Genomic DNA, 26544 nt, shown 5'->3' with positions numbered 1-26544 from the left:
TATCAAAAAATTTAGTTAGTTGTCACGTTTCAAAACAATATTGTAAACTAGCATCTCGAGTTTTTAAGTCTCGATTTGTAAGCGGTAGAACCTGATGTGGAAGAAAATACACGTAGAAATCCACATGGAACTCGAGTCTCTAAGACTCGAGTTTCACTTCTTCTTCTCGGTCGGACTTCCTGCACCTCAAACTCAGAGAATCGCCTACTGTTCTTCCTCTGTTCTTCGTCCCTGTTCTTCGTCGTCATGCAGATCAGACTCAGATCGTCCAATCGCCCACTCAGATCTGTTCTTCGTCTCTATTCTTTGTCGTCGTGCAGGTCAGACTCAGATCGTTCCTTTCTTCGTGCAGGTCGTCGTCGTCTCCATCTTCTTTAGATCCAGTTTTCTCCAGTCAGATCCAGTTTTCTCCAGGTTGTCGTCTTCTTCTTTTTGATTCGGGTCTTCTTTTCCTTGTCTTCTCCGCCTTTTCTCCTTCTGCATCTGGAAATTTGCTTCCATGGAACTCGAGTCTCTCAAACTCGAGTTCCACGTGGCTAAATTCTTCCACACCAGCAGTAGAACTCGAGTTTGAGATGCTCGATTTTTGTCATTGATCTCGAGTTTTTAAAACCCGAGACGCTACTTTCCAAATACCTTTCAAACCTTCGTTAACTTATTATATTCTTTCTCCCTACTGCGTTAGCCTGCAAATTCCTCCAGAGAACTTGAGTTCAAAATCTTTCGTCACTTGTCAATAACTTAAGGGATATGTGAAATGGGGGAGTTGTGTATATCCTAAAGAATAATTAAATACTTAAAAGAGATCTAGACACCCTTGTTTGACATTAAAAATAAAAATAAAAAGTGGTCAACCCAATATTCCATAGTCAACTAAAAATTTGAGATATTAAAGCTTGTTTTTTCTTTTTTGGGATGAAAATTAAAACTTGCTATTGTTGTACTATTTCACTACGAGGAGACACGTACATTAGAACTAAGCTTCAATTGTGATTTCTTTATTAGATATCCATTGTAAATATGTAATATATTGGTAATCATTGTGACCAACATTTTCGAAGTTTCATGACTACTAGAACAAATTAGATTTTTGCATCATGAAAGTTGTACTATATTAAAAAATCAAATTCCAAAAACGAAATAAGGAGGGTCAAATTTTACAATAATAATTTCATTTTTTATTTGAATGCAACTACTTCAGCTTTTTTTGACTCCACATGAAAGTCTTCTAAACCAAATTGGGTAAAACCTCACTTTCACATCCTGCCATTTTAGATTTGTAAATTTATTATATAAATGTTACAAACATAACATTTCTCAAATGTAAAATCATCTTTCACGAAGGCAATAAATTTCTTTTTTCCGGCTTAATTAATTCAAACCTTAATTAATTCTTCCAAGGAATAGAATCCAATGATTTATTTTTTGAACGCATTTTAATCAAGAAAAGCTTTTCATCCCCCCCTTTTTTTTATACAATCACTTCTATTGCATGGTCATTGCTCAAAAATATGTCACATATGTTTCTCGGTATGCATTGATGGAAAAAACTAACCAAAGAATGATATAATCAAGAACTTTTTTTTTCCTTTGCAATTACTAGGATGAACTTGTGATGATTGCTTTAAGCACTATACTTATAGGACCATGATGATCTCACATCCTGTGTACACGCCATTCACAAAATGTAGACATCAGGTGGAAGATATGGACACTTGATGTCTACACTTTGTGAGCGGTGTGTGTGCGTGTAGTGTTGACATTGAGAGTGAGAAATAATTTTCCATACATATATGGACCTTCCAATCTCAGGTTAATTCCCATTTCCACTCGTTCTCTGCAGAATACAGACCAAAAATTCTAGCTCCACCCCCTCGCTATCGAGACAACACTTCACTAATCATGTCTTCAAACTTTGCATGGAGAACCCATTTCACACAGGAGACAGGTAAAACAAAACTCTCACCATAAATTTGGTGTTGACTATTATGAGTCATATTGCAGCAATTAACATGACCTAGTTTGGAGGTGGTTTTACAATCAAAAAAGTTAAATAGACATTTGTTGATAGTATAGGATGTCAGTTTTCTCATGTCAACTTCCTCATAAGGAGAAACAATTTCTGATCAAGCTCAAACCCACCACAATGGGAAGGATCACCTTTCAGCATCAACTGGAGCCCACCAAATGAAACATATATATCCCTGAAACCAAATATGAAATCCAAAATTAGATGATTAGAACGGCCCACCCCCCCAATCATATGGAAATGTTATTTTGATTAGATGATTATCTAATTTTTTTTTTATGAAAATGAGATGATTATCTAATAAAAAGAGCTCTGTAGGGGACAAATATTCATTGCAAATATTGCAAGGAGAATACATAGATCTGGACCATTCATCTTGTTTAATACCCACATGAGCACGTGTGGGTGTCAAACAAGATGTATTCACAACCAGTCCATGACAATTGCAGCGGACATGTGGAGTTAAACAAGATGTATTCCCAGATACTGCATACCTTTATACTTAAACAAGAAAATGGAGTCGGACAACATAGACATGGGAGCTATTAGGTCCTTGCCAAATGTGTACTGGTGGAGGTTGGTTTGGCACCCTAACAGAATCTAAAAACATGCATTCATTTGTTGGCTGGCCATTCGTGACAGGTTGAGTACACGTTACAGGTTATTAAGTTGGGGTTATAAGGTGATACTCTGTGTGTTCTATAGAAGATGTATTGAGAGTAGGGATCACTTGTTCTTTGAGTGTAAATTTTCAAAGAGACTATGATATCATATTTAAGATCTATGTTTGATCAAACTGAAGAGGCATTTCTAGGAAGATATTCTGCAATTGGGTGTGAATTCTTTAACAGTAACAAGAGGGTGGCTTGGGCTGCATCAGTTTACCGTGTATGGCTTCAGAGAAATGCTAGAATCTACAATGGTGCTTTGAGGACTAAAGAAAGTGTGCTTCAACCTATTAAGAGTTTTCGAAGGTATTTTAGTCATTTTAGAGATTTTGAGGTTTAGGGGTATTTTGGTCATTTTAGAGGTTTCAAGGGTATTTTGGTTGTTTTAGAGGTTTTTGGGTATTTTAGAGCTTTTGGAGTTTTTTCCTGTCATTTTAAAGGTTTTGGGGTATTGTGGTTATTTTGGAAGTTTTAGGGCTTGGTCTTCTTAGAGGTTTTGGGGGGATATTTTAGTGGTTTCTTGGTTAGTCAATCTCATGAGTAAGTAAACAAACCAAAATTCTTAATGTTCACATTATGGTAAGGTGACCTTGATGGGATGCACATCACAGCAAACCAAATGCCCCCTAAATGAGAAGTAAAAACAAAGGTTTGCTGATCTAAAAATTTTAAATTTACATCACAAAACAAAGTACTGTGTAGTGTGGGGATTCCCTGTTCAGTTTTTAAGGGCATAAAGGATGTCGTTGAGTTGCTGTTGGTATTTGCAGTTGTATGTGACTGCTTGTGTAAACTTGTTTGTGCTCAATAATATCTTGCTTAACCATTAAAAAAACTTTTTTTAAAAAAAAGGATACATAAAAGAGTGGTTGAAAATCATGTGTACATACACTGTTACCCCAGGACCTGAACTTCCATCTAAAGTTTTAGCTTCAGGTTCATCTGAAATCTTATAAAGTTTCCCGTGCATGATGTATTCAAACTTGTCTGCAAGTGACTTCTGCCCACCCTGGGAAAGGAGTTCAGAACACAGGCAACATTAAAGATTTTAATCATATAAATAACATAACAGTCAAAAACAAATTCAGAAAGTATTCAACATACACCTGCCCAAGATTGGGTGTGAATGATATGAAAAATCAAAGAACACAAAAAGATTACAAAAAAAAAAAAAAACACAGAAAATAGCATCAGTCAAAATCAAACATCGAGAGAGCAGGAAATACCAGATTATCATTAGCTTCTATCCACAATCATTATATCATTATTATTACAGTAGGTGATCAAGCAAATCCTGACCATTCAACAAAAAGCCACATGCAAGTCCTGAGATATTCAATTTTTTTTTAAAATTTGACACAAGCTACAGTTATGGGCAGATCTAGATGTAGATATTTCTCAGATGGAAAAACTGATACTAAAGTAAGAAGTGGTGCTCTAGAACTGCATGTATATTTACTGCAGGACCACAGACCAACGTTCATACAATTTTTTGATGGGTGTATTCCTCAACAAATTTTGAAAAATAACAATAAGCTTCTAAACAAATGGCTTTCAGGCAATACTTATCACAAAAATTGGCAAATTTTGAAAGTTCTACACTACTAGAAATACAATTATCAATGCCAGGGCATGCAACAGAGCATCCATGCAGGTGGCAAATTTTCATCTTAGGGTTGGTTTTTTTTTTTTTTAATCAATGACCATGTAAAATTTAAAAAGTCCTGAGAGATTTAAACAAAAAACTGGAGCTTAGTCAAAAAGACTTAAATATCTGCAAAGTTAAGATGATTGAATAGCCTAATTGCTTCATCGCAGACTCGTTGTGAAAACTCCTATTTAGGCCATATACCCCTTTTATGGCATAATCGCTTCAAGTTTCCATCCATATGCCAAGAATTAAAGACAGAAAAAACTTTTGGAGGGGGAACCAAATACAGAGTCTAAGAGACTGAGGAGCTATTACTTACCAGAAACTTTTTTTAAAAAAAAGAATGGAAATTTTATTCAAATCGTAATAAAAGAGTCACCCAAGTATATAGGATGTACACAACTGGGAACCAAAACAATCAGGCACACAAATTACAATCATCCATCAAATTATAAATTGAAGAAACAGAATGACTTCCTACAATTGACATCCAATCTAATAGTGTTTTTAAAAAGAAACTTTTCAGGTGTGCTATTGACCTTTCAAAATCCTCAAAACTCCAGTTATTTCTCTCCCACCAAATGCACCACATCAAGCAATGAGAAGCTGCCAACCAGATAACAACCAAACTTTCATTGCCAGCACGCTAGAAGTTCAACCACAGTTTTCAGTATTACCCAATGAATTCCAACAAGGTGAACACCATAGACCATAGCTTGAAGACAATAGGTTATAGGACAATGTAATAAAAGATGGTCTGCTGATTCTCCACATCTTTTACACATATAGCACCAATCTAGGATCCACACTCTCCTCTTGTTTTTTTTTTTTTGATAGGTAATCAGAGAACCAATCTAGGATCCACACTCTCCTCTTGTATAGATTATCAATCATCAAAATGTTCCCCAAATTCGCGGTCCAAACAAAGAATGCAACTCTAGAAGGGGCCTTTGGCTTCCAATGCTCCTCCAAGGAAAAGACTGATCACAAGCACCCGTCAAAGCCTGATAATAGCTACCCACCTCAAAGCCCCTTCTCTTAGAAGGTATCCAACAGATCTCACCTCACCAAAACCCCTCAAAGAGACTCCATATATAATATCCATAAAATTAAACAGAGATTCCAACTCCCAATCCTGAACAGCAAGCAAGAATTTCATATCCCAATAAAGAACCCCATTGGGGAGCTTCATGAGATCAACCACATAAGGCTTCTTATCATTACTGATTCTGAATAATTCCAGAAAACAAAAACTCAGAGGACTATCCCCACACCGGACATCATGCCAAAATTTCACTCTTGACACATCACCAATCTCAAACTGATAACTAAAAGATTTTTGTCTATTAAAGCATCAATTAATTACAGGTAAAGATTAACATGGCTTTAGAGTTTGTTAAAGAATCAATTGCAGATTAAAGAAAGCATCACTGCATATAGAAGCTTCAACTTAAGTTAATAATCTTCAACAATTGAGGTTTACAAGAAAGAAAAAAATTAATTCTCAGGAAAAAATACAAATAAATAAGTAATGATTCAATAAGTTGTGGTTTGTACTATACTCAACATCTGCAACCCAAAGAAAAGGGCCTAATATACCATAAGAGAAAAAGATTACCTCCAAACTTAGTGTGGTAGATAATGCCACCAAATATCTCTCTTCTTTATCAATGGGATAAATCTCTGTATTCACATCTAGTTGCATAAACATGTCACACTTCTCACTCCGTGCTTCAATTCGAGTAACTACATAAAGATATATACAAAACTATAAACTTAAAATGCCAACAGAACAATCAAGTTTTTTTCTATTATTATTTTTAATGATAAAGAATAACAATCAAGTATAGTTAAGAAAATTTGAGTGATCATTTTGATTCTGTCTATCTTAACAAGGAGGACTATATAAATAAATCATAAAATCTTGTAAAAAAGTAACAAATAGGTTTCAAAAGTAATGATACCACAAAAAAAATAAAACATACACAACAACTTATTTTAAAAGGCTAATATGTCACAACCCAAAAAACTTGACTAGTGCACGTGTCCTTTAGCAATTACAGCATTCTAATTTGCAGGTTGCAAAATTCCAGTACAGATTCAGTGAACTTCTTTTTGACAGGACCTTCTAAAAAAGACTCATTATCCACGCACTGCCAAAACAACCTTCATATCAAATAAACACTTTCCCATATTTTGTGCCACTTAGACTTTTTTACTTTAGGCCTTAAAGGACTCCAGAACCTTCCTTAATGTACACTCTTCCCTGTCAGTAACAGCTGCAATTCATGCAAGTTATTCATTCACAGCAAAGTGCTATTTCATGTTAACCGCAAACTGCCCACTGTGACCATTATTGTTTCCTACAGAAACTACTGATTCGTTCCTGGTGGCAACCACCAGAGTATTGCACAATAATTTAAGGTCATAGCTTATTTACCTTGCAGTGACTTAGGACATATGATGATAGCTCAAAGCATCTGTATCTATAGAATTTGATGAAGATAGACTTAAGTTTCTCTTTTGCCTGATAGTCTAATTCATGCACCTCACAAAATTAGAACCTACCAAGCCCACTGGCAATGGAAACTGACTTAACTCGGGGTGTCCATTTCATAATTGAAGGTTACTATCCAAGCAAATCCATTTTTCCAAAATGACTTGTCTGGCTTCAACAAGGAGACACATATGCACATGCACAAACATGTATATGTGTGTATAAAATGATATAAATCAGTCAAGTCACTGCCCAAAAAACCAATTGACATTCGATACAATTGTAAAGAGAGGAAGGCAACCTTTGTAACAAAGGGAAAAAAAAAAAAAAAATTTGCTTCCCCTGTATTTAGTGGGTATTGCAACTTTTTAAATATTTTAATATAAAATTTATTGAAGTCATGTTTTGTTAAGCACACAGCAAAAGCAAGAAACAAAGATAACCAAGAACTAACTGCATATAGTTTGGTGAACAAGCCGTCGAGCACCGAGATTTCAGAATGACCAGAAGCATACCTTTATCATATTTTTTTCCATCTGGATTCACGCGCTGCACCTTAAAAATATCATCAAAAATAAGCTCACCCATCCTTACTAAAAAATCAGTTTGTCAACAGCAAATGTACGTACACCTGCACAATTGTTTGTCATAGTTAGAGACAAGGTAAAGCAACACAACGCATTTGTTCTCCTCTATAGTATACACGTATTAGTTTGTTTCGGCATTTTACATATTCATTTGATTTTTACATTTAAGCGTGTTCATACAAAAATCCAAATAGCATGGTTTAAAAGAATTTTGAGCAATGAAACCCCACTTTTTTGCATTTAGTTATGGAAAAATGCTAAAACTTGTACAAACTCGTAATAAATTTTTTATCAAAAGTGAAGATATAATTAAGCACAAAGAGAATGAACAACAATTAATCAAGCGTAGCTAAATTTATAGGGTGAAATATACTTGCATCGACAAAGAGAATAAAAGTGCGTGTGTGAGCTTGACAATAAAAACCAAAGAAGTTGAGAAATAGGGGGAAGTGAATGCGAAAGGGACAGAGAGGTTTTATGCAAAGAAGAAGTGATAAAGAAATAGTACACAAACACAGAGAGAGAGAGAGAGAGAGAGAGAGAGAGAGAGCTTACTGAAAGGTAGAGACTGGAGAGGCAAAGATCGAGCAATCGAGGCGGCGGGCGGCAGCTGTGTGAATCGTGATGTTGTCACGAAGGAAAGAGAATAAAAGAATTGCACTATATAGATTAATGGTAGTTTAGTAAATTTGGTCACAGAAAGTTAAAAAAAAAAAAAAAAAAAGTTTTCCATCAAAATTTTAGCAACTTTTTTAATTTTTTACCTCCTCAGTTTTTTTTCTTCTCACAAGTTACATCATATCAATGAGAATTGATAACCATGACAATAAAAGCCCGTGTTATTTGTATTTTTTAAAAATAAGTATAAGTGGAAAAGTGTATGAAAATACATATGATGTTGTTTAAATATTAAAAACTGTTAATTAAACAAAAGTAACAAACGGGCTCTAAGTGTGTGTTTGGAAAAATATTATAAGTTTTTTTTTTTTTTTTTTACTTCTATGCATAATTTTTAACACTTTTTTTTAAGTATAAGTATATTTTTGTACATTTTGAGCTTATTTTAGTAAAAAACCAAATAAGCTATTTTCATACATATTTCGTACCCATATATTATTAACCATACTCAAGACAAATAAATAAAATATTAAGTATAAGAAGAAAGTGCATTTAACTCTTTGTACTTGGGATTAATTTCATCATGCCTTCATAAACTTTTCTAAGGTTACTGTGGGAGGTAAAATGACCCAAATGGGCATATGAGCCATTGGACTGTAGCATGGAGGGCCGACCTGCTCCAAAATTAAACTCTACGAATTGGCTCATACGCCAAGGATCCGAGGGTACAGCTGAGAACGAACTTCTCCTCAGACAAATCCAAGAGAACTCAAAACTTCATTATGAAGGTCAAGGCATAACTCTGGAAAGACTAATGGTTAAAGGGGGACACCCTGAACCTCCTAGATGCACCAGTTTTAAAGAAAATATCAAGTGCAAAGGCTGCCACCTCCGCATTAAAGGCTCTGCACCTACTTCCCTGACCGCATCAATGGGAAAGTGACCCCTGAACAGTAGGGCTGAAACTTCTAGTCAATGTCCCAAAAAGTATCAGGGAATGAAGTATTTAAGGGGGGTGGAGGTCAGAGAAAAATGGGGGATCGGGAACAAAGAAAGAAACTAAGAATTGTAACTTTTACGGAAAAAATAGCAATAATACAGAAGTGGTCATCGGCTTACGTCCGAGGAGGCCTATTTTCAGTCATCTTTTGTTATCTACATGTGTTTGTAACTCTTAACCCGTTATCAAGTTCTCAGCACTCCTAATCTAGGTTTCAAGCCCACGCTCTACAAATTTTATTGTCTAAGGCTCATTGGACCTGAGCCCGTAGTTATCTTTGGGTCCAGGTCCAATTGTGCACTTACAGTTACATCACATCATTGTTTTTCATCAAAACAAAGTGAAAAATAGAGGGCAATAGGGCGCACAGCATATACAATAAAAAGCACACATCAATATTATCCTTTTCCATTATTATTCACATTGTTATTCACAAAATTACATATGCCAGTCACATATAACTTAATTTAGGAACTCTAAGGTTGACACTTGATTAGTTGCTCTTTATGACAAAAAGTACATACAATTCAACAAAAATTCACATTTTTTTTTCTTCAATCCATTTTCTACTTGTTCATTTTGCTAGTTCTGTGTATGCATCTTGTCATGAAACAACTGGTCAAGTATTTAGGGTCTAAAGATTTTCTAAATTATCATGTGTGATTCCATATATAATAATGGGGAGGTTTTGGAATGTTAGTCCAAGGCAACAAGGGATAGAGTGGGTGGCAATTCATATTAACATGCCATGTAGTTGACATATCAAAATAGGTTTCATATTACATAACTCAACCTTAACTTAACTCATTCAATAATCATGTCAAATCTCATCAATTCTAACACGGATCGTTCCTTAAATGGGTTGACATAATAGAACTCACACAACACACTTAATAAATAGTTCACGTTAGGGTGACACAAACATTACACATTTCAACCTATTTAATAAATAGGGAAATTACACTTTACCATCTTAAACTATGCACCAGATTACACTTTGCACCCTAAACTATCAAAATGCACACTTTGTACCATAAACTATTACACTTATCACACTTTGCACCCCGGTGTTACTTTTACTGTTATGTTTAACGGAATCTTGCTGTTTTAATTAATTTTGAAGAACGGCATTTCAGTTTTTTAAGTTTGTTCCACCTAAGTAAGAAACATGTGCTTGTCACATGCAGGAAGATTCTATTAAACATAACAGCAAAAGTAACATCGGGTGCAAAGTGTGATAGATGTAATAGTTTAGGGTGCAAAGTGTGCATTTGGATAGTTTATGGTGCAAAGTGTAATCTGGTGTATAGTTTAGGGTGGTAAAATGTAATTTCTCATAATAAATATTATTCACTTGGTTGACACATATGAGATCCATTTTAACCCATTTTTTAAATATATATCAGATAAATTGTCGAGTGGGTAGATTACATTTGGATGTAGCTCTTTCTTGGTGATAATATTAGCTTGTCCTACTCCTGCCCTCCTTGAAGCACCGTCGTATGCTAGAAATAAATCATTTTTCATATATACATATTTATTTATTGTAAACACAAATTAGTGTAATACTTATAAACAAATATACTACACACAAATTATATATTTATTACATATTAGCATCTCTAAAAATGACATTTATTCATATGGTTTAAATGGTTTTGTGTCAAACCAAGTCAACCCATCTTAATGTAGATAATTAATTGGGTTATTTCAAGTTATTTTATTTTTTTTATAAGTTATTTCACTTTATTGGTTGGTTAAGTATAGTAAGAGAAATAAGAAGTTATTATTTGGTTAGAAAAATGTCCTTATTTTCTTTTTTCTTTTTATAATTATGTTATAAAAAAAAAGATTATAGTAACATTTTTTTTTAATTGAGTAGAAACATGTTCATTAAAAAAAAAGAAGAAGATAGAAACATGAAATTGACCGATGGCCTGAAATTGGCCGATTTGACATTAATCTATTTACCTCACTTTTCTTTTCTTTTCTTTGTTTTGTTTTGTTTTTTTTTGTTTTTTTTTTTTTTGGAGAGGAAAGTGGGTAAGTAAAATGAGGAGAAAATAGCAAAATAACCCTCAGTTGCTAACTATATAGTTAGCAGGCCCAGTTTCTAAACTATATAACATAATAACATCTCGAGTCTTAGAGGCTCGATTTTAGCCCATAAATCGAGTCTTTGAGGCTCGGTTTTGCAGGTTGATGTGGACTTTTTGCCACGTGGCCTCCACCTGGAAATCGAGTCTCTAAGACTCGATTTCTATGACGTGGCCATCTCGGTATGACGTGGTTGATCCACGTGGTAAAAGAGGAAACTGAAACCGAGTCTTACAGACTCGATTTTAGTTTGGGGCTTTTTCAAACTTAACACCTCTCACACTGATACTCTCCCCTCTCTCTAACGCACCAGACCCTCACGCTCTCACTCTTCCTCTCACATGCATCCAGACCCTGACACTCTCACTCTTCCTCTCACCCACCCTCACTCTTACACACCGAACCTCACTCAGTCTCACTCGCTCACCCTCTGCACTCTCACTCAGTCACCCTCCTTCAGTCTACGCGATCTCTCAAAGCTAAACCGAACCTCACTCAGTCTCACTTGCTCACCCTCTCCAGTCTCACTCACTCACCCTCCTTCAGTCTACGCGATCTGAGAAAACCTTGCTCTGCGCCTCCACTGCCTCCCTCTTGCTCCACTGCCTCCCTCTTGCTCACAGAGAACAACTTCTAAGGTAAGTGAATGTATATAACTTTTTTCTTTGTTCATGGATTATTCCGAAATTGCTAGAAGTTTGCTATGTTTTTTGCGTTGAATCTAGGTTTATTAGAATGGGTATTTTCTGTGTGTGTGTTTGGTTTGGGATTTTGGGTGTTTTTGTTATTCAATTGTGCTATTGCTATTCCATAATATTGTGTTTGTGCTATTGCATCTTAGAGTAGTGATTTTTAATCGTTGTACAAGCGACTCACTCTTCTACTTGAATCATTCTTGTGCTTTGAAACCCATTAGGATTTTGGTGAATGCTCAGGGTATTGGCGTGCTAGCATTAATTGACTAATCAGTAGGGACTATGGGAGTTGTGTTAGTCCCATATAGGCTTTACAGCATAATTGGGCCTCTTGAGCCTTTACTCATAATAAAACACATAAACCCAGTACAAATGTATCTGTAACACTAGAATCTCTACTTAGTCATTGTCCCCTATAAGGTACAACAAAAAATTTCAAAACGATCCTTTGCTAGAGCAAACTATAAAACTACAACAGTAGCAATAATAACCAAGCCAAAGTCCCAAAATTTTGGAGTCAGCTAGCTTTTTGGATCTCAACAGAATAACTAGGGCAAGCCACATATATTCTTTTTAGCAAACTATATATATTTGGAAAATACCATTGATTGGTGCACTTTGAATATGCTGCAGCAGCTACTTTTATAGACCATTAGAAAAACCAGCCAAATGTAGAAGATGTTCAATCTTTTAATTGTATTAGTGCCAAAGATATAGAAGAGACAGCTTAAAATTGTAGAAGTCTAAACATTATCTGTTAGATGAAAGACTTTGACTCATCAACTTAAATTATTAAGTAATATAAGTATCTTGATAGGTTAAAAATAATCAGTCCATGTATAATAACGTTAGAAAAACACCAAAAAAATATGCTACTAAAAGGTTTATAACAATATTCATAACCAAATTTCATTAAGAGAAACATATAGATCACTTTGACTCTTTAGCTGGAACAAAAGGTATGCAGCATATGTGACAAGCATGATGCAACTGCTAAATCTTGAAAGATCCAACTCTGACTTCCCAAAATAAACCTCAGTGTGTGTATAATGAAGAACAGATGGTAAAAGTAGGCCCATGACTGCCATCAACAGCAATCCGGAGTTTACCACAGCAGTTACCTGCATACCACATATATCAGCTTTAGCATGAAAGATAACAGGACAATTAAAAAAAAAAAACTCAGAAAATCTGCTAATAGATCCACCTTATTAAACAGCTGCTCCTTTTGAAGAACAAGCCCACCACAAAAGAATGCACATCCAAGCACCAGCAACAAGTTTGACAGAATTGAACCCAATAACGACAGCTGAACAATGCGTATCAATCCACTTTTCAAAGCAAAGATTGATATAATAAGTTCTGTTGCATTCCCAAAAGTAGCATTCAATAGGCCTCCAACTGCAAATTTCAAATTCACTACATATCAGAAATTGTACATAATTTCAATATTTTCCGCATGTATCATTTGTAATTAGATGGAATTAGTTATTTTGTTAACTAATTGGTTAATCTTGTTCAGTTGGCCTTAGTGGTACCTCCTCTTGTACATATAAGGGAAGCTAATGATGAAATTAACACAATCTATAATACCAAGGAGATCATTTATCGTTCTCTCAATTTTTGACACTATATTAAATAAAATTCAGATAGAATACTGATTCGCAATCTAACGATGAAAATGAGTAATGTATACCTGTGCTTGATACTAAAACCAAGTGAATTGGGCATATACTGAGGATAACAATGTAGGACTATTAAAATTGAGATATAACAAAAACTTTACCTGTTGGTTCAGTGTAAAAGGCTAACTGCCTAAACCAGAGTGAAAACCAACACATTAGCAACTTAATAATTCATGTTCCCTTTCAAAAAAAAATCATATTCTTTAGAGAGAGAGAGAAACAGAAATCCTTACTCTGTAGCATAACCTAAACGCTCAGCCAAAGGTGCTATACCCACCAAGCTTAGAAAGAAGACCCAAGCCTGTAATCCACCTCAAAACAAATAAACAAAAAAAAATCTTCGACCAATGATTTAAATGATTCAAGTCAATGAGAACTGCAACTCACAGATTGATCAGTCAGTTCCTGAACAAGAATTGCTGCTGGCCCAAAAGGGAGCAGCAAGTTGAGTTTATTGGAGAAAACAACAGTCCTTATGCTCTTGTACACAACATAGATCAATGTCTTGATGCCACTAACCCGTGAACCTCCATAAGACGATCCACTTTCAGCTGTATAAATAGGATGCAATTTTTTAGCTGAAAGTATATGTATACATCAAAATGGCTCAATTAACAATGGTGTAAAAAGCTCACCAAGTGAGAGGATTAGTGAGTAGAATAATGCTATGGTATGAAAGTAAAAGTTAAAGCCTAATTGTTGATGGAATATTAGAAATCCAAGAAATTCCTGCATGGTGTCATTCGATATAAATTTCCAATTTCAATATCTTAGGTATGGTGTTGGAAAATCCATGACAATATATCTTGTTTTGAGTTGCAAGCATTAAAAATCAAGTACAAGATCAAGTCCAAGGTTCAGCACAAGAAAGGACGGTCTCGGGAAGATTACAATGATTTTCAAATCACCGCATACTAATAAAAGCAAAACGATCTAAATTTGTGTAATTGATTGAAAGAAGCTGTGCAGACACTTAGGTAGCCATTAGAAAGAAATATATAGCAAGAGCATCTGGTTTTCTGAACAGATTTCTAAACATGCTTTCTGACTTGGCTGGCTATCAAAAAGACAGGCTGCTCACAAGCAGTGGCGGAGCCAAGATTTAAGTTGAGGGGGGAGGGCAAAAGTTATAATGATATACGTGAAAGGCATGCTAGTGGGAGTAATGATGTGGATTAGGGTTATGGGAGTAAATTTGGCGAGATAGGGATCAATGATGTTTTGTTTAGTTATACCTACTTCCATAAGCATATTGTGTGTTCATTTCTCAAACTAACTGCTTATCATTTTTGTGTAGTATGGCTGCTGCAAATGCTGGGCGGATTGACTATACAGAGCCTGGACCCATTGACAGGTCGGTGTTGTCAAAGCAGCTCAAGCATCGGTCCGAAGCCATTTGGAATGGGCAGGTAAAACATAAAACTAAAGATTTAACTAATGTACATGCATTTAATTTATACAATGTACATGCATATGCCACCCATATATTAATCCATGGTTCGATTCTGTGCAGGATCCAGGATCCGTTACCTGCCGTAGCCATAGTTCAGAGTTCTCCAATCGAGAGCCAATGGTGGACGACCGAGTCAGGAACATCATCAAGGCAGTTGGTTTGGAGGGACTCCTTTGGGTCCCGGGTAGAGAGATTGACCACGGTTTGATAACTGCCTTAGTGGAGCGATGGCGGCCCGAGACTCACACCTTCCACATGCCACATGGTGAGATCACCATCACATTACAGGATGTGGAGGTTCTTCTCGGGCTTCCTGTTGATGGTGACGCTATAACAGGGAGCACGCAGAAAACTTGGGTGGATGTGTGCCGGGACTTCCTTGGCTTCCAACCTATAAATCAAGACAACCATAAGCAACTTACTGGTCAGAGGATTCTCATCAACCGGCTTTTGGAGCAAGTTGCCGATCCATTGCCGCCTAATGTTGAAGAGGACCAGCTGCATAAGTATGCACGATGCTACATCCTAGCGCTATTGGGGAACACAATATTCATGGACAAATCCGGCGATAGGGTGCATCTAATGTGGGTGCAACAGTTGGAAGACCTTCGTAACCCACGAAGGTACAGTTGGGGAAGTGCTTGCCTTGCATGGTTATACCGAGAGCTATGCAGGGCAAGCGAAGACACTAGTCAGATTGGTGGGTGCTTACTGTTACTCCAGTATTGGGCATGGGCCAGGTTCCCCTATTTGTGCCCCGCAGTTGAGCATGGTCCGCCAGTGGGTGCTTATGGTCCTCCAAAGGCGTGGTCCATTGTCCTTGAAGTAAGTCTTTACCTCATGCACGTCATCTACATTATGCGATCATTCCCTAAGCTTATAATAATGTAACTTGCTTTTATTTATTTATTTTAAAGGCTTCTAGCAATTTTTTATGTCAACATTGTGTAAATTTCAAATAGAGGTTCAATATATATGATTACGTTAATATACTCCAATTTTGTGATTGTCATGTGGCTTGCATGTGCTTTGTTTTTTATAATCGAGTTTCTTATTCTATTGTTATTATTAATTAAGTAAATATCTATAAGATGATCTTAGTAGTTATAACATTGGAATTATCTCTGTACGAAATAATCGAGATATTGATCTATTGCAACTGATTGTATGTAGGTGGTTGTGGGTCCCAAACAAGAAAAATAGGCCCGCCCACATCTTCAGGGACAGATATCGCGAGCAAATAGCTTCAATGTTGCCAAGCCAGGTATGAAAATGCATTGTTTTACATGTTTAGGAACAAGATATTGGATTGAGGGGATTTGAAATATAAACATTGCTACCTAACGTGTTGTGTACTTGTTTTTTGGTTGTTGTAGGTGGTGTGGCAGCCATATGAAGCTGAGTTAGAGGACCTTCCGCCATGGTGCGTTGCAGGGAGGGTCGTGTGGACGGCAACGGTGCCGCTTGTATGTTTCCACCTAGTAGAAAAACATACACCGGATCGTGTCGTTCGTCAATTTGGGATGATCCAAGAAATTCCTCGCAATGTTGACACCGACACTGTACTTCATGGCATTGATTTGAGGGGGAAAGTCGGTGTTGATTGGACGCGAAAGCATGCTGTGCATATCGATGATTGGGGTAATCGCCTTCAACGACGTTGTGAAGCAGTGCTTGGTGATATGCCTCCACAGCACGAGTACCATGACTGGTTCAAAAGGATAACTCGGAGGTTCATAGATAGGCCTGGTGCTATAGTGACTCTGCTGGTAACTTCTCAATGTCTTCTACATCTTACCATATTGAAATAGCATGAAACCACTGTTTAGATAACAGTATACTATCACATTTTTTGCTTAGCACTTGGTCTCTCTATAATTTGCAATTATTACTAGCACAACCAATTCTAAACCAACATTTATTTTATTATCGATTGGCATTGTTGATTTGGTATTGCATTACTAATATGTGTGGTTTTTCCATGTGCAGATTGAGGGATACGTCCGTTTGTTGAGGCGTCACCCAGTGGGCACAGAGGACCACAAGGACATTACTGAGGTCCTAACGGCAGTGCATGCAATTGAACGTGTACAACCTCCTATTCCTGAGGCCCCGAATGAGGAGGCACCTACTCCAACGGGCCCAAGCACGAGCACAACCCCGGCCGGATGTCGCCCTCGTCCGCCTGTTGCTAGCCCTCGGGTTGTCCCTACCCCCGATCCTTCTCCATGCACCCCACATCCATCCCCTAGCCCTACCATCCCTTCATCCACCCCACATCCATCCCCTACCCCCACCATTCCTTCACCCACCCCACATCCATCTCCTCGCCCCACCATACTGACACCCACCCCACATCCTTGTCCGGGTCCGACATTCGTCCACCTACTCCACGGTCATTTCCTCACTCGTTACCCATTCCATCCTTTGACCTGGGTATTGATCCAACTCCACCTGACATGCAGCAGGAGCCACCCTCCCACAGTACATCTTCTGCCCCGTCTTCAGCCATCGACCTACCCCATGTTCAGGCTGAGCAGACTGTTGGGTTACCTGCAGTGGCAGAAGGTCGGCCGAAACGCATATCAAAGGCACCTCCTTGTGGGACAGGGGGGCACAAACATGGACACAATGCTGGGCCCGAGGCATCTGACGAAGGACATGCAAGACCTCCTCCTCATTATACTAGATGGCATAAGATTCAAAAAAGGTAACTCAAAGCTAAATGTGAAACAACACACTTTATAACTAGTGGTATTCCTCTTTTCACATTTCAATCTACTATTGATTACTTCATGATATTATTATGGAGATCAATATGGTTTTAACGTACATTTTTCGACGTAGGTGATGGGAACGAGTGGTTGAAGGGGGCCAAAATGACAGTGATGCGGGTGTAGAAGACGGTAAGCAACTACTCTGACTTTGGCGGTTAAATCAATGGCCATTGTCTGCTACTATGGTAAAGTCTTGGGCTGCCAAGCCTAAGTACATCTAATTAACATTGCCTATACCCTTGGATGCTTAGTTTCTGCCCAAAGAACAGGTTTTACTTTACTAATTGATGCTTGAAAGTTGTGACTCAACAAATTGGTGATCTGAGTTCTGAGATTAGTTTTGTATTAGCCAATGGGTTAATTGCTTAGCAAAAAATTACATGAAAACAGTCTTTTTTTTGCTGCTTCGCCGGTTCTCGTTTTGTGTGTGTGTTGTCATTTTCCTTTTGCAAATGATCCTCGAATCAAATGCCATTTCCTCCCTACCTAAATAAGAGGTGGAATGATAATAAGAGGTGGAATCAAATCCCATGCCGGTGGTCATTATGTTGTAGTTAACCATATAAAACAAGTGTTTTTCTATTCCTTTTTTCTTAGTTTTTTTTTTCCCAGCAGAATGATAATTTTGTGCTCTCCTTTTCGGGCTTATCAAAGAGTCTCGTACAAGTCAAGGATTTGGAGAGTATAAATGATCCGTACGCTAACAAGATGCCGAATGATTAAAAAACGATCAATGGTGTGTTGTTAAAGCCGATTCCTATTTAGCTAGATCCTATTATAGATTTTTTGCCAAAAATTTAGTTTTTGCACTCTTGATTAAATCTTGCAGTCCAAATGCACTGAATGATGTTCATACTCTATGCACATCAAAAAAAAAATTCATATGTTGCTCTTAAAAAGCAGTACGTTAGCATCAGTCAGAATTTTCCACTATTTCGCATCTCTCACACCCATTTCCTTCTATCTCGTTTCTCTTTTATATCTAAATTTGGAAATTGTGCAGGTTTCAAGTATTGTACCTTGCCGTGAAGACAGTGAGAGAGTCGGGGCATCAAAGGTCTACTCTCGCCGTTGAAAGACCCATTCAGCTTGCTCAAGCCGCCGCCATCTTGGAGGTTCTGTTCTACTTTTTTTATAATTACTTTCCCAATTCAAATAGTCTCGCATTAACTCACTTCGGTTTGCACATGTTTAAGTTTCTTAACTTCTTTGGGTGGTTGTTGTTGTTGTTTCGGATTCCCCGATGGAACAGATTTTTCATAGTCTAGTAGGTGAGTGTTGTTTTGTTTTGTTCGTTCTGTTCATCAATAATGTTCCCTAAAGATTATGTTTTTATGTTAAATGAATACTTTATGTTTTTGTTGTTAATAAATTTTAAAAAAAACAGGTCTGGTGAGATCTCCAGTATCAGCAACATTGCCACAAATAGCTTCAAGGTTGTATTTGACTTGGTTCATCTTGTGGAGTTTCCCTCAGGTTTGAATCAATGAATGCATTTCTTTTGTAATACTCAACTGTCAAAGTATTGTTTTTATTATTTTAGACTATATGTGATGTGTAGTTTATGATTTTGCCAGACTTAGACTCACATACTTGTGACCTCCCTAGTCATCAGCTAGTCCATCACGGAGGCAAGTGTTATACTTGTTTTTCTCCTTCTAATCCATGCTGTACACAATTATTACTACCAATTGTGGGAATCAAATTATTTAGTTTCCTAGTTGGGTTCTATGATTAAGGTAATCTTTTGATAAAAAAAAATCCACCAGGTTGGTCTGTAATTTCCTTATATTTTGTTTTCTTTACTCTATTTAGTACCAAATAAAGCTGAGAGACCTTCCAAATCTGAATCTAAAATCAGTGTAAAAGTCTTCTCATTTTTTGGTTGTCTATGCTGAGTCCCATATTTGGCGTCTACTTCCATCTGGGTTTAAAGTCTAAGCCCAGTTTTCCTTGTCTGCAAAGCCATCAGAGTCCACAGATTTGATTCTTTGCCTCAACTTGGGCACTGACAAGAGAATCGCTTCTTTTTTTTTTTCAATCTGGTTATTGAGAAAGTCACTTCATTTATAAGTCTTGTAACCTCTTTCTGCAAGATTTTTTGTGTTCACATCTGAAAGCTTGAAATTGAAAATTTGTCTATCTGGGTTTTGCAGTGTAATGCAAATTGAAGGTCACAAACAATGGCCAATCTTGTTCCCGGTGTACTACCGAAGCTTCTACAAGACATGAATACCGATATAAAGGTTGCTGGAGAGCACAGGTCATCTTTATTGCAAGTTGTGAGCATTGTTCCAGCTCTTGTAGGAGGTGAGTTATTCTCAAATCAAGGTTTTTACCTCAAGGTTTCAGATTCCTCTCATGCCAAAAAATTAGTTTTAAGAGAGAGAAAGAGAGAGAGGGAAAATGACCGGTTTGAGTCGTTCTTGGTTTTGGACCCGCATGAATGATTTGAGAGAAGAGGAGGGTAGCCGGGAGCTACTACAACTATAAACGAGAGCGGTGTGGCGGTGGCGTATACCACGTGCATCTCTCATTAAAGGCTAATTTATACCTTTTAAGGTCCCAACTCGGTTCTGTCCGAAACCAAACCAACCTCTCTCTCTCTCTCTCTCTCTCGCAATTCATTGTGTTGCTAGTGCATGATCACATTCATATGCACAAACCCAATAATTCCGGGTCTTTTTTTCAAAATTCCGTTTCTTCATTTGCAATGCTTTATACCCAGAAAGCATTTTGAAGCTAATTGATCACGGCTATAAAAAATTCCAAATTTGTTGCCTATTTTTCCAAGGTCTCGTGGCCCATTTCTTTCTTGTCTTTTTTATGAATTCTCTCCTGGGTAGTTGTAATTGAATCTTTTAAGTCTGATTTGGGTAATGGGTCTTTATCTTTTTGGCTATGTTATTGGTGTTTCGGGAAGAGATAGCTAAACCGGTTAATTATAGTTTGGAGTTGGTTATGGAACTTTTGTCGGTTGGGTGGATTTGGGAATCTATATTTACTACCTTTTTGCGGGTCCTATGTTGTTAGAAGTGCGTTTTTAATCATTTGGTTGGTGCCCTTTTCGTTGCAATCGATGTTTATTTGATACTGCACCTGAGAAACTTTTGCCTTAGGTGTGTTTGTTTGCTCCAAAGTAGAATTGGATAATATAATTAATGGAACAATGGATTTGGGGTTGAGTGTAATCATGCATATTCTGAGTTTACTGAAAAAGGTTAACGGTGAAAGGAAGAGTTCCTAATGCCACAACATCGGAATTCAATATTAGTCCAATTATCTGCAACCAGACGCATCCTTAGCTGACTTAGTGTATTTTTTTTTGTTAATATTTGCTGTTAAATTGGACTTAATTTAGAAAATTTTGGTAGACTTTGTTGTTCACTTGAATTTGATTCCCTGGAAGAAACAAGTCAATTATGGAAGGCCTAGTGATTATTAGAGTAGCTTTTCTTCCAAATTTGTATGCATAAGTTTGTTGATGGACTTATGCTAGGGATTCTAAAAATTTTACTGCATAAGTCCATCAAACTCTCACTGATCACAAAGAAGTAATTCAGACGTTTATTATATTGTTGAAGTGGCACCATGCACATTCATTGCCATGTCAGTTTGTGGTAAAATTAGTAGTAGCCTTAGCATTTTCCTTGTTGAAGAATGAAGTGACTCATAGAAATTCAATTTGTTTCTTACACTTCCAGTCCCCTGAACTATTGCTTGCATATTCTCAGCGGGCGGCATGTCCGAATCTCAAAGGAGATCCACAATGGCCGGTGTAGGGCGTGTGAATGGGTATGCAAATGGGTTGGTTTCTATCGGGAACCCCTGCTACAATATCCGAAGTTGATGAATTCTGCCATGCTCTTGGAGGAAAGAAACCAATCCCCGGTATTTTAATTGCAAACAATGGAATGGCGGCTGTCAAGTTTATACGTAGTGTTAGAACATGGGCTTATGAAACATTTGGCACGAGAGAAAGCAATCCCGTTGGTAGCCATGGCTACTCCGGAGGACATGAGAATCAATGCAGAACATATTAGAATTGCCGATCGGTTTGTGGAAGTTCCTGGTGGGACCAATAATAATAACTATGCCAATGTCCAACTTATTGTAGAGGTATGTATCATAAACCCTGTGTTGTGCGGTTTTGAGTTTTCCCTTTGTTGATGACTACCATAGTTGTAACAAAAAAGCCAAAATACAAAACAATATAGGCACTTTCTAGCCGAAGAAATGTGATCACTCTCATTTATTTTGATATTAATTTACACAAACTATTGATTTTTCATGTAGATAAAAAACATATAATAGAACTGGACAAGGCTAATTAGTTGAACAAAAAATATGAGGGCCGTATGAAGTAGTCGTGAAGTTGTAATGGATTTTTTTTATATGCTTTTTTCTTCTTCTTAGAAATAGTTTAATTGTCCTGGCTAGCGGTTTGATAATTATAGTTAGTTAAATTATTCATGAATCACTATTGACGTTTTATGTTTTCCCGATAAATTGTAATTCAATACCCGGATGGCGAGAGATAACCCATGTTGATGCGGTTGGCCTGGTTGGGGCCATGCATCCGAGAACCCCGAGCCGCCAGATGCGTTGATTGCAAAGGGAATCATATTTCTTGGGCCTCCGGCTACATCTATGGCAGCATTGGGAGATAAGATTGGTTCATCATTGATTGCTCAAGCGTGAAGTCCCCACCCTTCCATGGAGTGGCTCTCATGTAAACCTTTTTACTCTTTAAAATTGCGCTCTATTATTTATTTGCAAGGTCATTACACATCTAATATCTGTCTTCCAGGTTAAAACTTCAGCAGCAAGTTGCTTGGAATTAGTTCCAGAAGAATTATATAGGGAAGCATGTGTCTGTAACACATAGGAAGCAATTGCGAGTTGTCGGGTTGTAGGCTACCCCGCAATGATCAAGGCATCTTGGGGCGGCGGCTGAAAAGGCATAAGAAAGGTTTTTTTTATGCGCGATAATAATCAGACAACTTATATAATCTTCCATAACTAATATTTCACAGTATTTTATCCCTTATATGGACAAAGTGTGTGTAAGTTGTTGGGTATAAGTAAAACTAATTAGTTACTTGTCATGTCAAGGTACTAACTCTACAAGCCTTACTTAACAATGTAATCGAAGTAATTTGCTTTGCATGAATTTTGTAGGTTCATAATGATGATGAAGTTAGGGCACTATTCAAGCAAGTTCGGGGTGAAGTTCCGTGCTCGCCAATATTCATAATGAAGCTTGCTTCCCAGGTTAGATAATCTACTGAATTGAGAATCTAAATGACCAGAGCTGCTATAGTCTAGATCATATTCTGACTACCCATTTGGTGATTTGTAATTAGAGCCGGCATTTAGAAGTACAGTTACGATGTGATCAGTATGGAAATGTTGCGGCTTTGCATAGCCGTGATTGCAGTGTTCAAAGGAGGCATCAGAAGGTAAGCTCATCTCTTATATGGCAAATTTAATTAATTGCTTTTTCGGAAGCAAATGGCTTTCTTGTGTTTATCATTACAAATTCATGAATTTATGTTACTTTGTCTCTCTTTCTTTCATATTTTTTTTATCTCCAAAAATTTTTAATGCATGGTGTCATCCTGGGTATATTCTCTTATTGATCTAAAATGTTAAATAAGGCTACAAATACACTCAAAGCTAAAATGTTTAATGGGTTAATTGCTTAGCAAAAAATTATTAGAAAACAGTCTTTTTTTTGCTGCTGCTGCTGGTTCTGTTTTGTGTGTGTGTTTTCATTATTTCTTTGTGTGTGTTTTGTGTGTTTTGTGTGTGTGTTTTCATTATTTGCTGCTGCTGCTGGTTCTGTTTTGTGTGTCTGTTTTGGTATTGATCTTTATTTCTTTTTGGTTGGAGATTAATTTATTTTGATACACCAATGATTCAGGTTTAATTATCATCAATGATATAATTCCTACGTTTATATTTTGTTTGTGAGTCATTTGCATGCTTGGTGGAAACTATAAAATAGATCAGTATTTCAGAAAATGAACAGCATCATTTGGGTTTCTAAAGCCAATAATATGTCTGTCACTCAGTGAAATTAGGAAGTTACACCTCGTGTAACTTTTGTTAAAGTTACACTGCCCAGTACTACATCAAATTCCTAATATAACATTTTAGCATCTTGTACATTCAGAACTGCTGTAAATGCTTGATAAAGTCTTGATTCTATCTCTCCATCTAATTATCCTTTTGCTGCCATTGCTTCTTCCGAGGTTGTTGCATGACTTGAAATTGGTTGTATATACATTTTCACTACTTATGTGCATTAGTTTATGAAGTTTTCTTCTGATAAATTTAATCAATCTATTTCATGAGATATGATTTACCCTGTTTTCCATGATGGTTTGTTTGCGTCCTCTCAGATAATTGATTTTATATATCATATTTGGTTTGAAATGTTTACTAAAAACTAAATAGTACAATTTAATCTTAACAAATATTTGCTACAAAGAATTTTATTTGTATAGTTCCTTTGAAATTTGTATTAAATTGGGTCTGGTTTAATTGCAGCAAGCCAAGAGTGAGGCAGCAGCTGCATTTGGAAATGATGGAGTTTATTTGGAGAAGTACATTCAAAATCCTAGGCACATTGAGTTCCAGGTAATTTCTGGGTGGGTGTTTAGATGTCTTTTTAAATGTGTGATCTCTTAACATTCTCAAATGAATTCTGGGTTGTTGATTTAGGACCAAGTGTTCATAACCATAAAACGTTTTCAAGTCTGATGGATAGGTTTATTCTGGAACTGAGAATGTGTGTGTGTGTTTTTATTTTATTTTATTGTTTTTATGGTGTGGAGTGCAGATATCATGTACCTAATTCTCACTTGTTTGTTGACAACTTAACATCGTACTTATTGAGTTGTTCACACATGGAATAGTAAGATAATATTGGCCAACTAATTATAAAATAAAATTTAAAAAACAAAAAAACAAAAAAAAAAGATGACTAACATAAAAATGAAAAAGGGTAAAATTTACAATCTTTTTAATTTTAATTTTCCATCTAAATACTACTTGGAACTTTAACTTCATCCCTGCCATACAATATGGTTTACAGGTTCTTGCAGATAAATATGGTAATGTCGTCCACTTTGGAGAGCGTGATTGCAGCATCCAGGTACCAGAACTCATTCCTTTTATTTTTGGAACATTTTGTCAAACTGATTTCAGAGTGTTTTTTTTTTTTTTTTTTTTTTTTTTTTTTTTTTAATTTAGACATGAAAATGGAGTTTGCTTCATATCCAAAAGTGAATAACCATGTTTAAAGTTCTATAGGCAAATGGAAATATATGAAGGTGGTCAATTTTTTATGGGCTTTTGATAGCAACAATTCAAGAAAATATAGAACTTATGTCCCAACTTTTATCCACATTTTGGCTTTTGTTTTGTTATGTTTGTACACTAAATTTATGAGGCTTTTTTTGAAAGGCTTTTTGTTTTTATAAAGTCTCTTTCAACTACTTTTGAAATGCGAGTAGTAAGCTCTCTTGACTATGGCTTTTGTTCAGAGACGGAATCAAAAGCTGGTGGAAGAAGCACCCTCTCCTGCACTGACCCCAGAGTTGAGGAAAGCAATGGGTGACGCGGCGGTTGCAAAGCGGCATCTATAGGTTACATTGGTGTTGGAACAGTTGAGTTCCTTTTGGATGAAAGAGGTTCCTTCTACTTTATGGAAATGAACACTCGGATCCGGGTAGAAATATTTCTTGAGAATGTGGATTTACATAAGCGTGTCTAAAAGCTTACCCTGTTTTAGGGTGTACTAATTATATAATGTTTTCCCTTTTTTTTGGCGGGATTCGAGGTTGAGCATCCCGTGACAGAAATGATTTCCTCTGTGGACTTGATTGAGGAACAAATTCTTGTAGCTATGGGAGAAAAACTCCGGTACAAACAGGTAGTGAAAAAGGGATACCTTAATTATGGGCATTTTTAGTTTTATTTGCTAGTCGGTGATACCCTGGTGCCATAGTTACTTCCCCACACCCCCCAAAAAATAAAGAAAAAGGGAAATGAAAGAAGTCCTAAACATAAAATACAATGTATGTAATTTATGACTTGGATTTTTTATATAGGAAGATATTGTGCTCGAGAGGACATTCAATTGAATGCCGTATCAATGCGAAGTTAATGTGCATGTGGCGGATTTGTAGGAATGTGTATCAACATGTTGTTGTATCTCGTGTAGTCCGTGTCTCGAAATTGTTTGTGCATCGGTAATCGATATGGCTCAATTCTTGCGGTAGCTAATAGTACGGATGCAAATGAGGGCCTTTATCCGGCCAACTAATTCTCCAATTTCTATTTAGTTTTAATTGATTGATGTCGTGGTACGTAGGCTTATGTAGTGTGGATGCTTGGTGAAGTTTAAAAACTTATTTAGCAAAATCTTTCTTATCTAGGCCGGGGACCGGCTTGTGAACAGAGAAGTTCTTAAATTATGCAACATTTTATTTTTGGATAAGTAAGAAAGCTTTATTGATATGGAAAAACATACAAAACGGTAGCACTCGGGAAGTGTACTAGTAGTGCAGCACAATTAAAGAAAATTACGGCAATCAATAAAGTCCAAAATTCTAGAAAAAGAATGACTGAACAAAGCCACCATCCGCTCATATAATGAGTTCAGCAACGCTCACTTGACCAGTATCATAGATCAGTCAATGTCCTCAACTCAAACACCCTATTGTTTCTTTCCTTCCAAATGGTCCACATGACACACAATGAAATTGCATCCAAATA

General features: G+C 36.7%; 3 protein-coding genes, 1 long non-coding RNA gene and 1 pseudogene across 4 annotated transcripts; 3 read left to right on the top strand and 2 right to left on the bottom strand.

The window, feature by feature from the left end:
- Positions 1 to 1769: 1769 nt before the first annotated feature.
- Positions 1770 to 8075, bottom strand: LOC142623361 (DNA-directed RNA polymerases II, IV and V subunit 8B-like). The gene is made up of 5 exons (XM_075796757.1): positions 7988 to 8075; positions 7361 to 7476; positions 5967 to 6094; positions 3588 to 3706; positions 1770 to 2204 (listed from the first exon to the last, which is right to left on the bottom strand). Exons 2-5 carry the CDS (start codon positions 7431 to 7433, stop codon positions 2090 to 2092), a joined length of 435 nt encoding a protein of 144 aa, XP_075652872.1. The 5' UTR covers positions 7434 to 7476; positions 7988 to 8075; the 3' UTR covers positions 1770 to 2089.
- A 4663-nt stretch (positions 8076 to 12738) lies between these two features.
- LOC142625505 (vacuolar cation/proton exchanger 5-like) lies at positions 12739 to 14814 on the bottom strand. Its single transcript, XM_075799147.1, has 6 exons — positions 14805 to 14814; positions 13915 to 14105; positions 13761 to 13828; positions 13629 to 13657; positions 13050 to 13243; positions 12739 to 12963 (listed from the first exon to the last, which is right to left on the bottom strand). Exons 1-6 carry the CDS (start codon positions 14812 to 14814, stop codon positions 12739 to 12741), a joined length of 717 nt encoding a protein of 238 aa, XP_075655262.1.
- An 11-nt stretch (positions 14815 to 14825) lies between these two features.
- LOC142625504 (serine/threonine-protein phosphatase 7 long form homolog) lies at positions 14826 to 15871 on the top strand. The gene is made up of 2 exons (XM_075799146.1): positions 14826 to 14936; positions 15041 to 15871. Exons 1-2 carry the CDS (start codon positions 14826 to 14828, stop codon positions 15869 to 15871), a joined length of 942 nt encoding a protein of 313 aa, XP_075655261.1.
- A 2983-nt stretch (positions 15872 to 18854) lies between these two features.
- Positions 18855 to 19932, top strand: LOC142623528 (uncharacterized). Its single transcript, XR_012842165.1, has 4 exons — positions 18855 to 18872; positions 19010 to 19028; positions 19145 to 19233; positions 19914 to 19932. It is a non-coding gene; the product is annotated as an uncharacterized LOC142623528 (long non-coding RNA).
- A 1616-nt stretch (positions 19933 to 21548) lies between these two features.
- Positions 21549 to 26092, top strand: LOC142625503 (acetyl-CoA carboxylase 1-like; annotated as a pseudogene).
- The last annotated feature ends 452 nt before the right edge of the window (positions 26093 to 26544 follow it).

The sequence above is a fragment of the Castanea sativa genome, chromosome 2 (genome assembly GCF_040712315.1).
Source record: "Castanea sativa cultivar Marrone di Chiusa Pesio chromosome 2, ASM4071231v1".
NCBI lineage: Eukaryota > Viridiplantae > Streptophyta > Magnoliopsida > Fagales > Fagaceae > Castanea > Castanea sativa.
This window is presented reverse-complemented; position numbering and strand designations above follow the sequence as displayed.

What these genes read in the sequence shown, in the direction of transcription:
- LOC142623361 (XM_075796757.1), bottom strand. Translation starts at nt 7,433, where the DNA reads ATGGGTGAGCTTATTTTTGATGATATTTTTAAGGTGCAGCGCGTGAAT. An exon ending in TGGAAAAAAATATGATAAAG is followed by an intron (nt 6,095 to 7,360) that starts GTATGCTTCTGG and finishes ATCTTTATGTAG; the next exon opens with TTACTCGAATTGAAGCACGG. An exon ending in CTACCACACTAAGTTTGGAG is followed by an intron (nt 3,707 to 5,966) that starts GTAATCTTTTTC and finishes CTCCTTTCCCAG; the next exon opens with GGTGGGCAGAAGTCACTTGC.
- LOC142625504 (XM_075799146.1), top strand. Translation starts at nt 14,826, where the DNA reads ATGGCTGCTGCAAATGCTGGGCGGATTGACTATACAGAGCCTGGACCC. An exon ending in AAGCCATTTGGAATGGGCAG is followed by an intron (nt 14,937 to 15,040) that starts GTAAAACATAAA and finishes GATTCTGTGCAG; the next exon opens with GATCCAGGATCCGTTACCTG.
- LOC142625505 (XM_075799147.1), bottom strand. An exon ending in AGGAACTGACTGATCAATCT is followed by an intron (nt 13,829 to 13,914) that starts GTGAGTTGCAGT and finishes GGTGGATTACAG; the next exon opens with GCTTGGGTCTTCTTTCTAAG. An exon ending in CTTTTACACTGAACCAACAG is followed by an intron (nt 13,244 to 13,628) that starts GTAAAGTTTTTG and finishes TGAAATTTGCAG; the next exon opens with TTGGAGGCCTATTGAATGCT.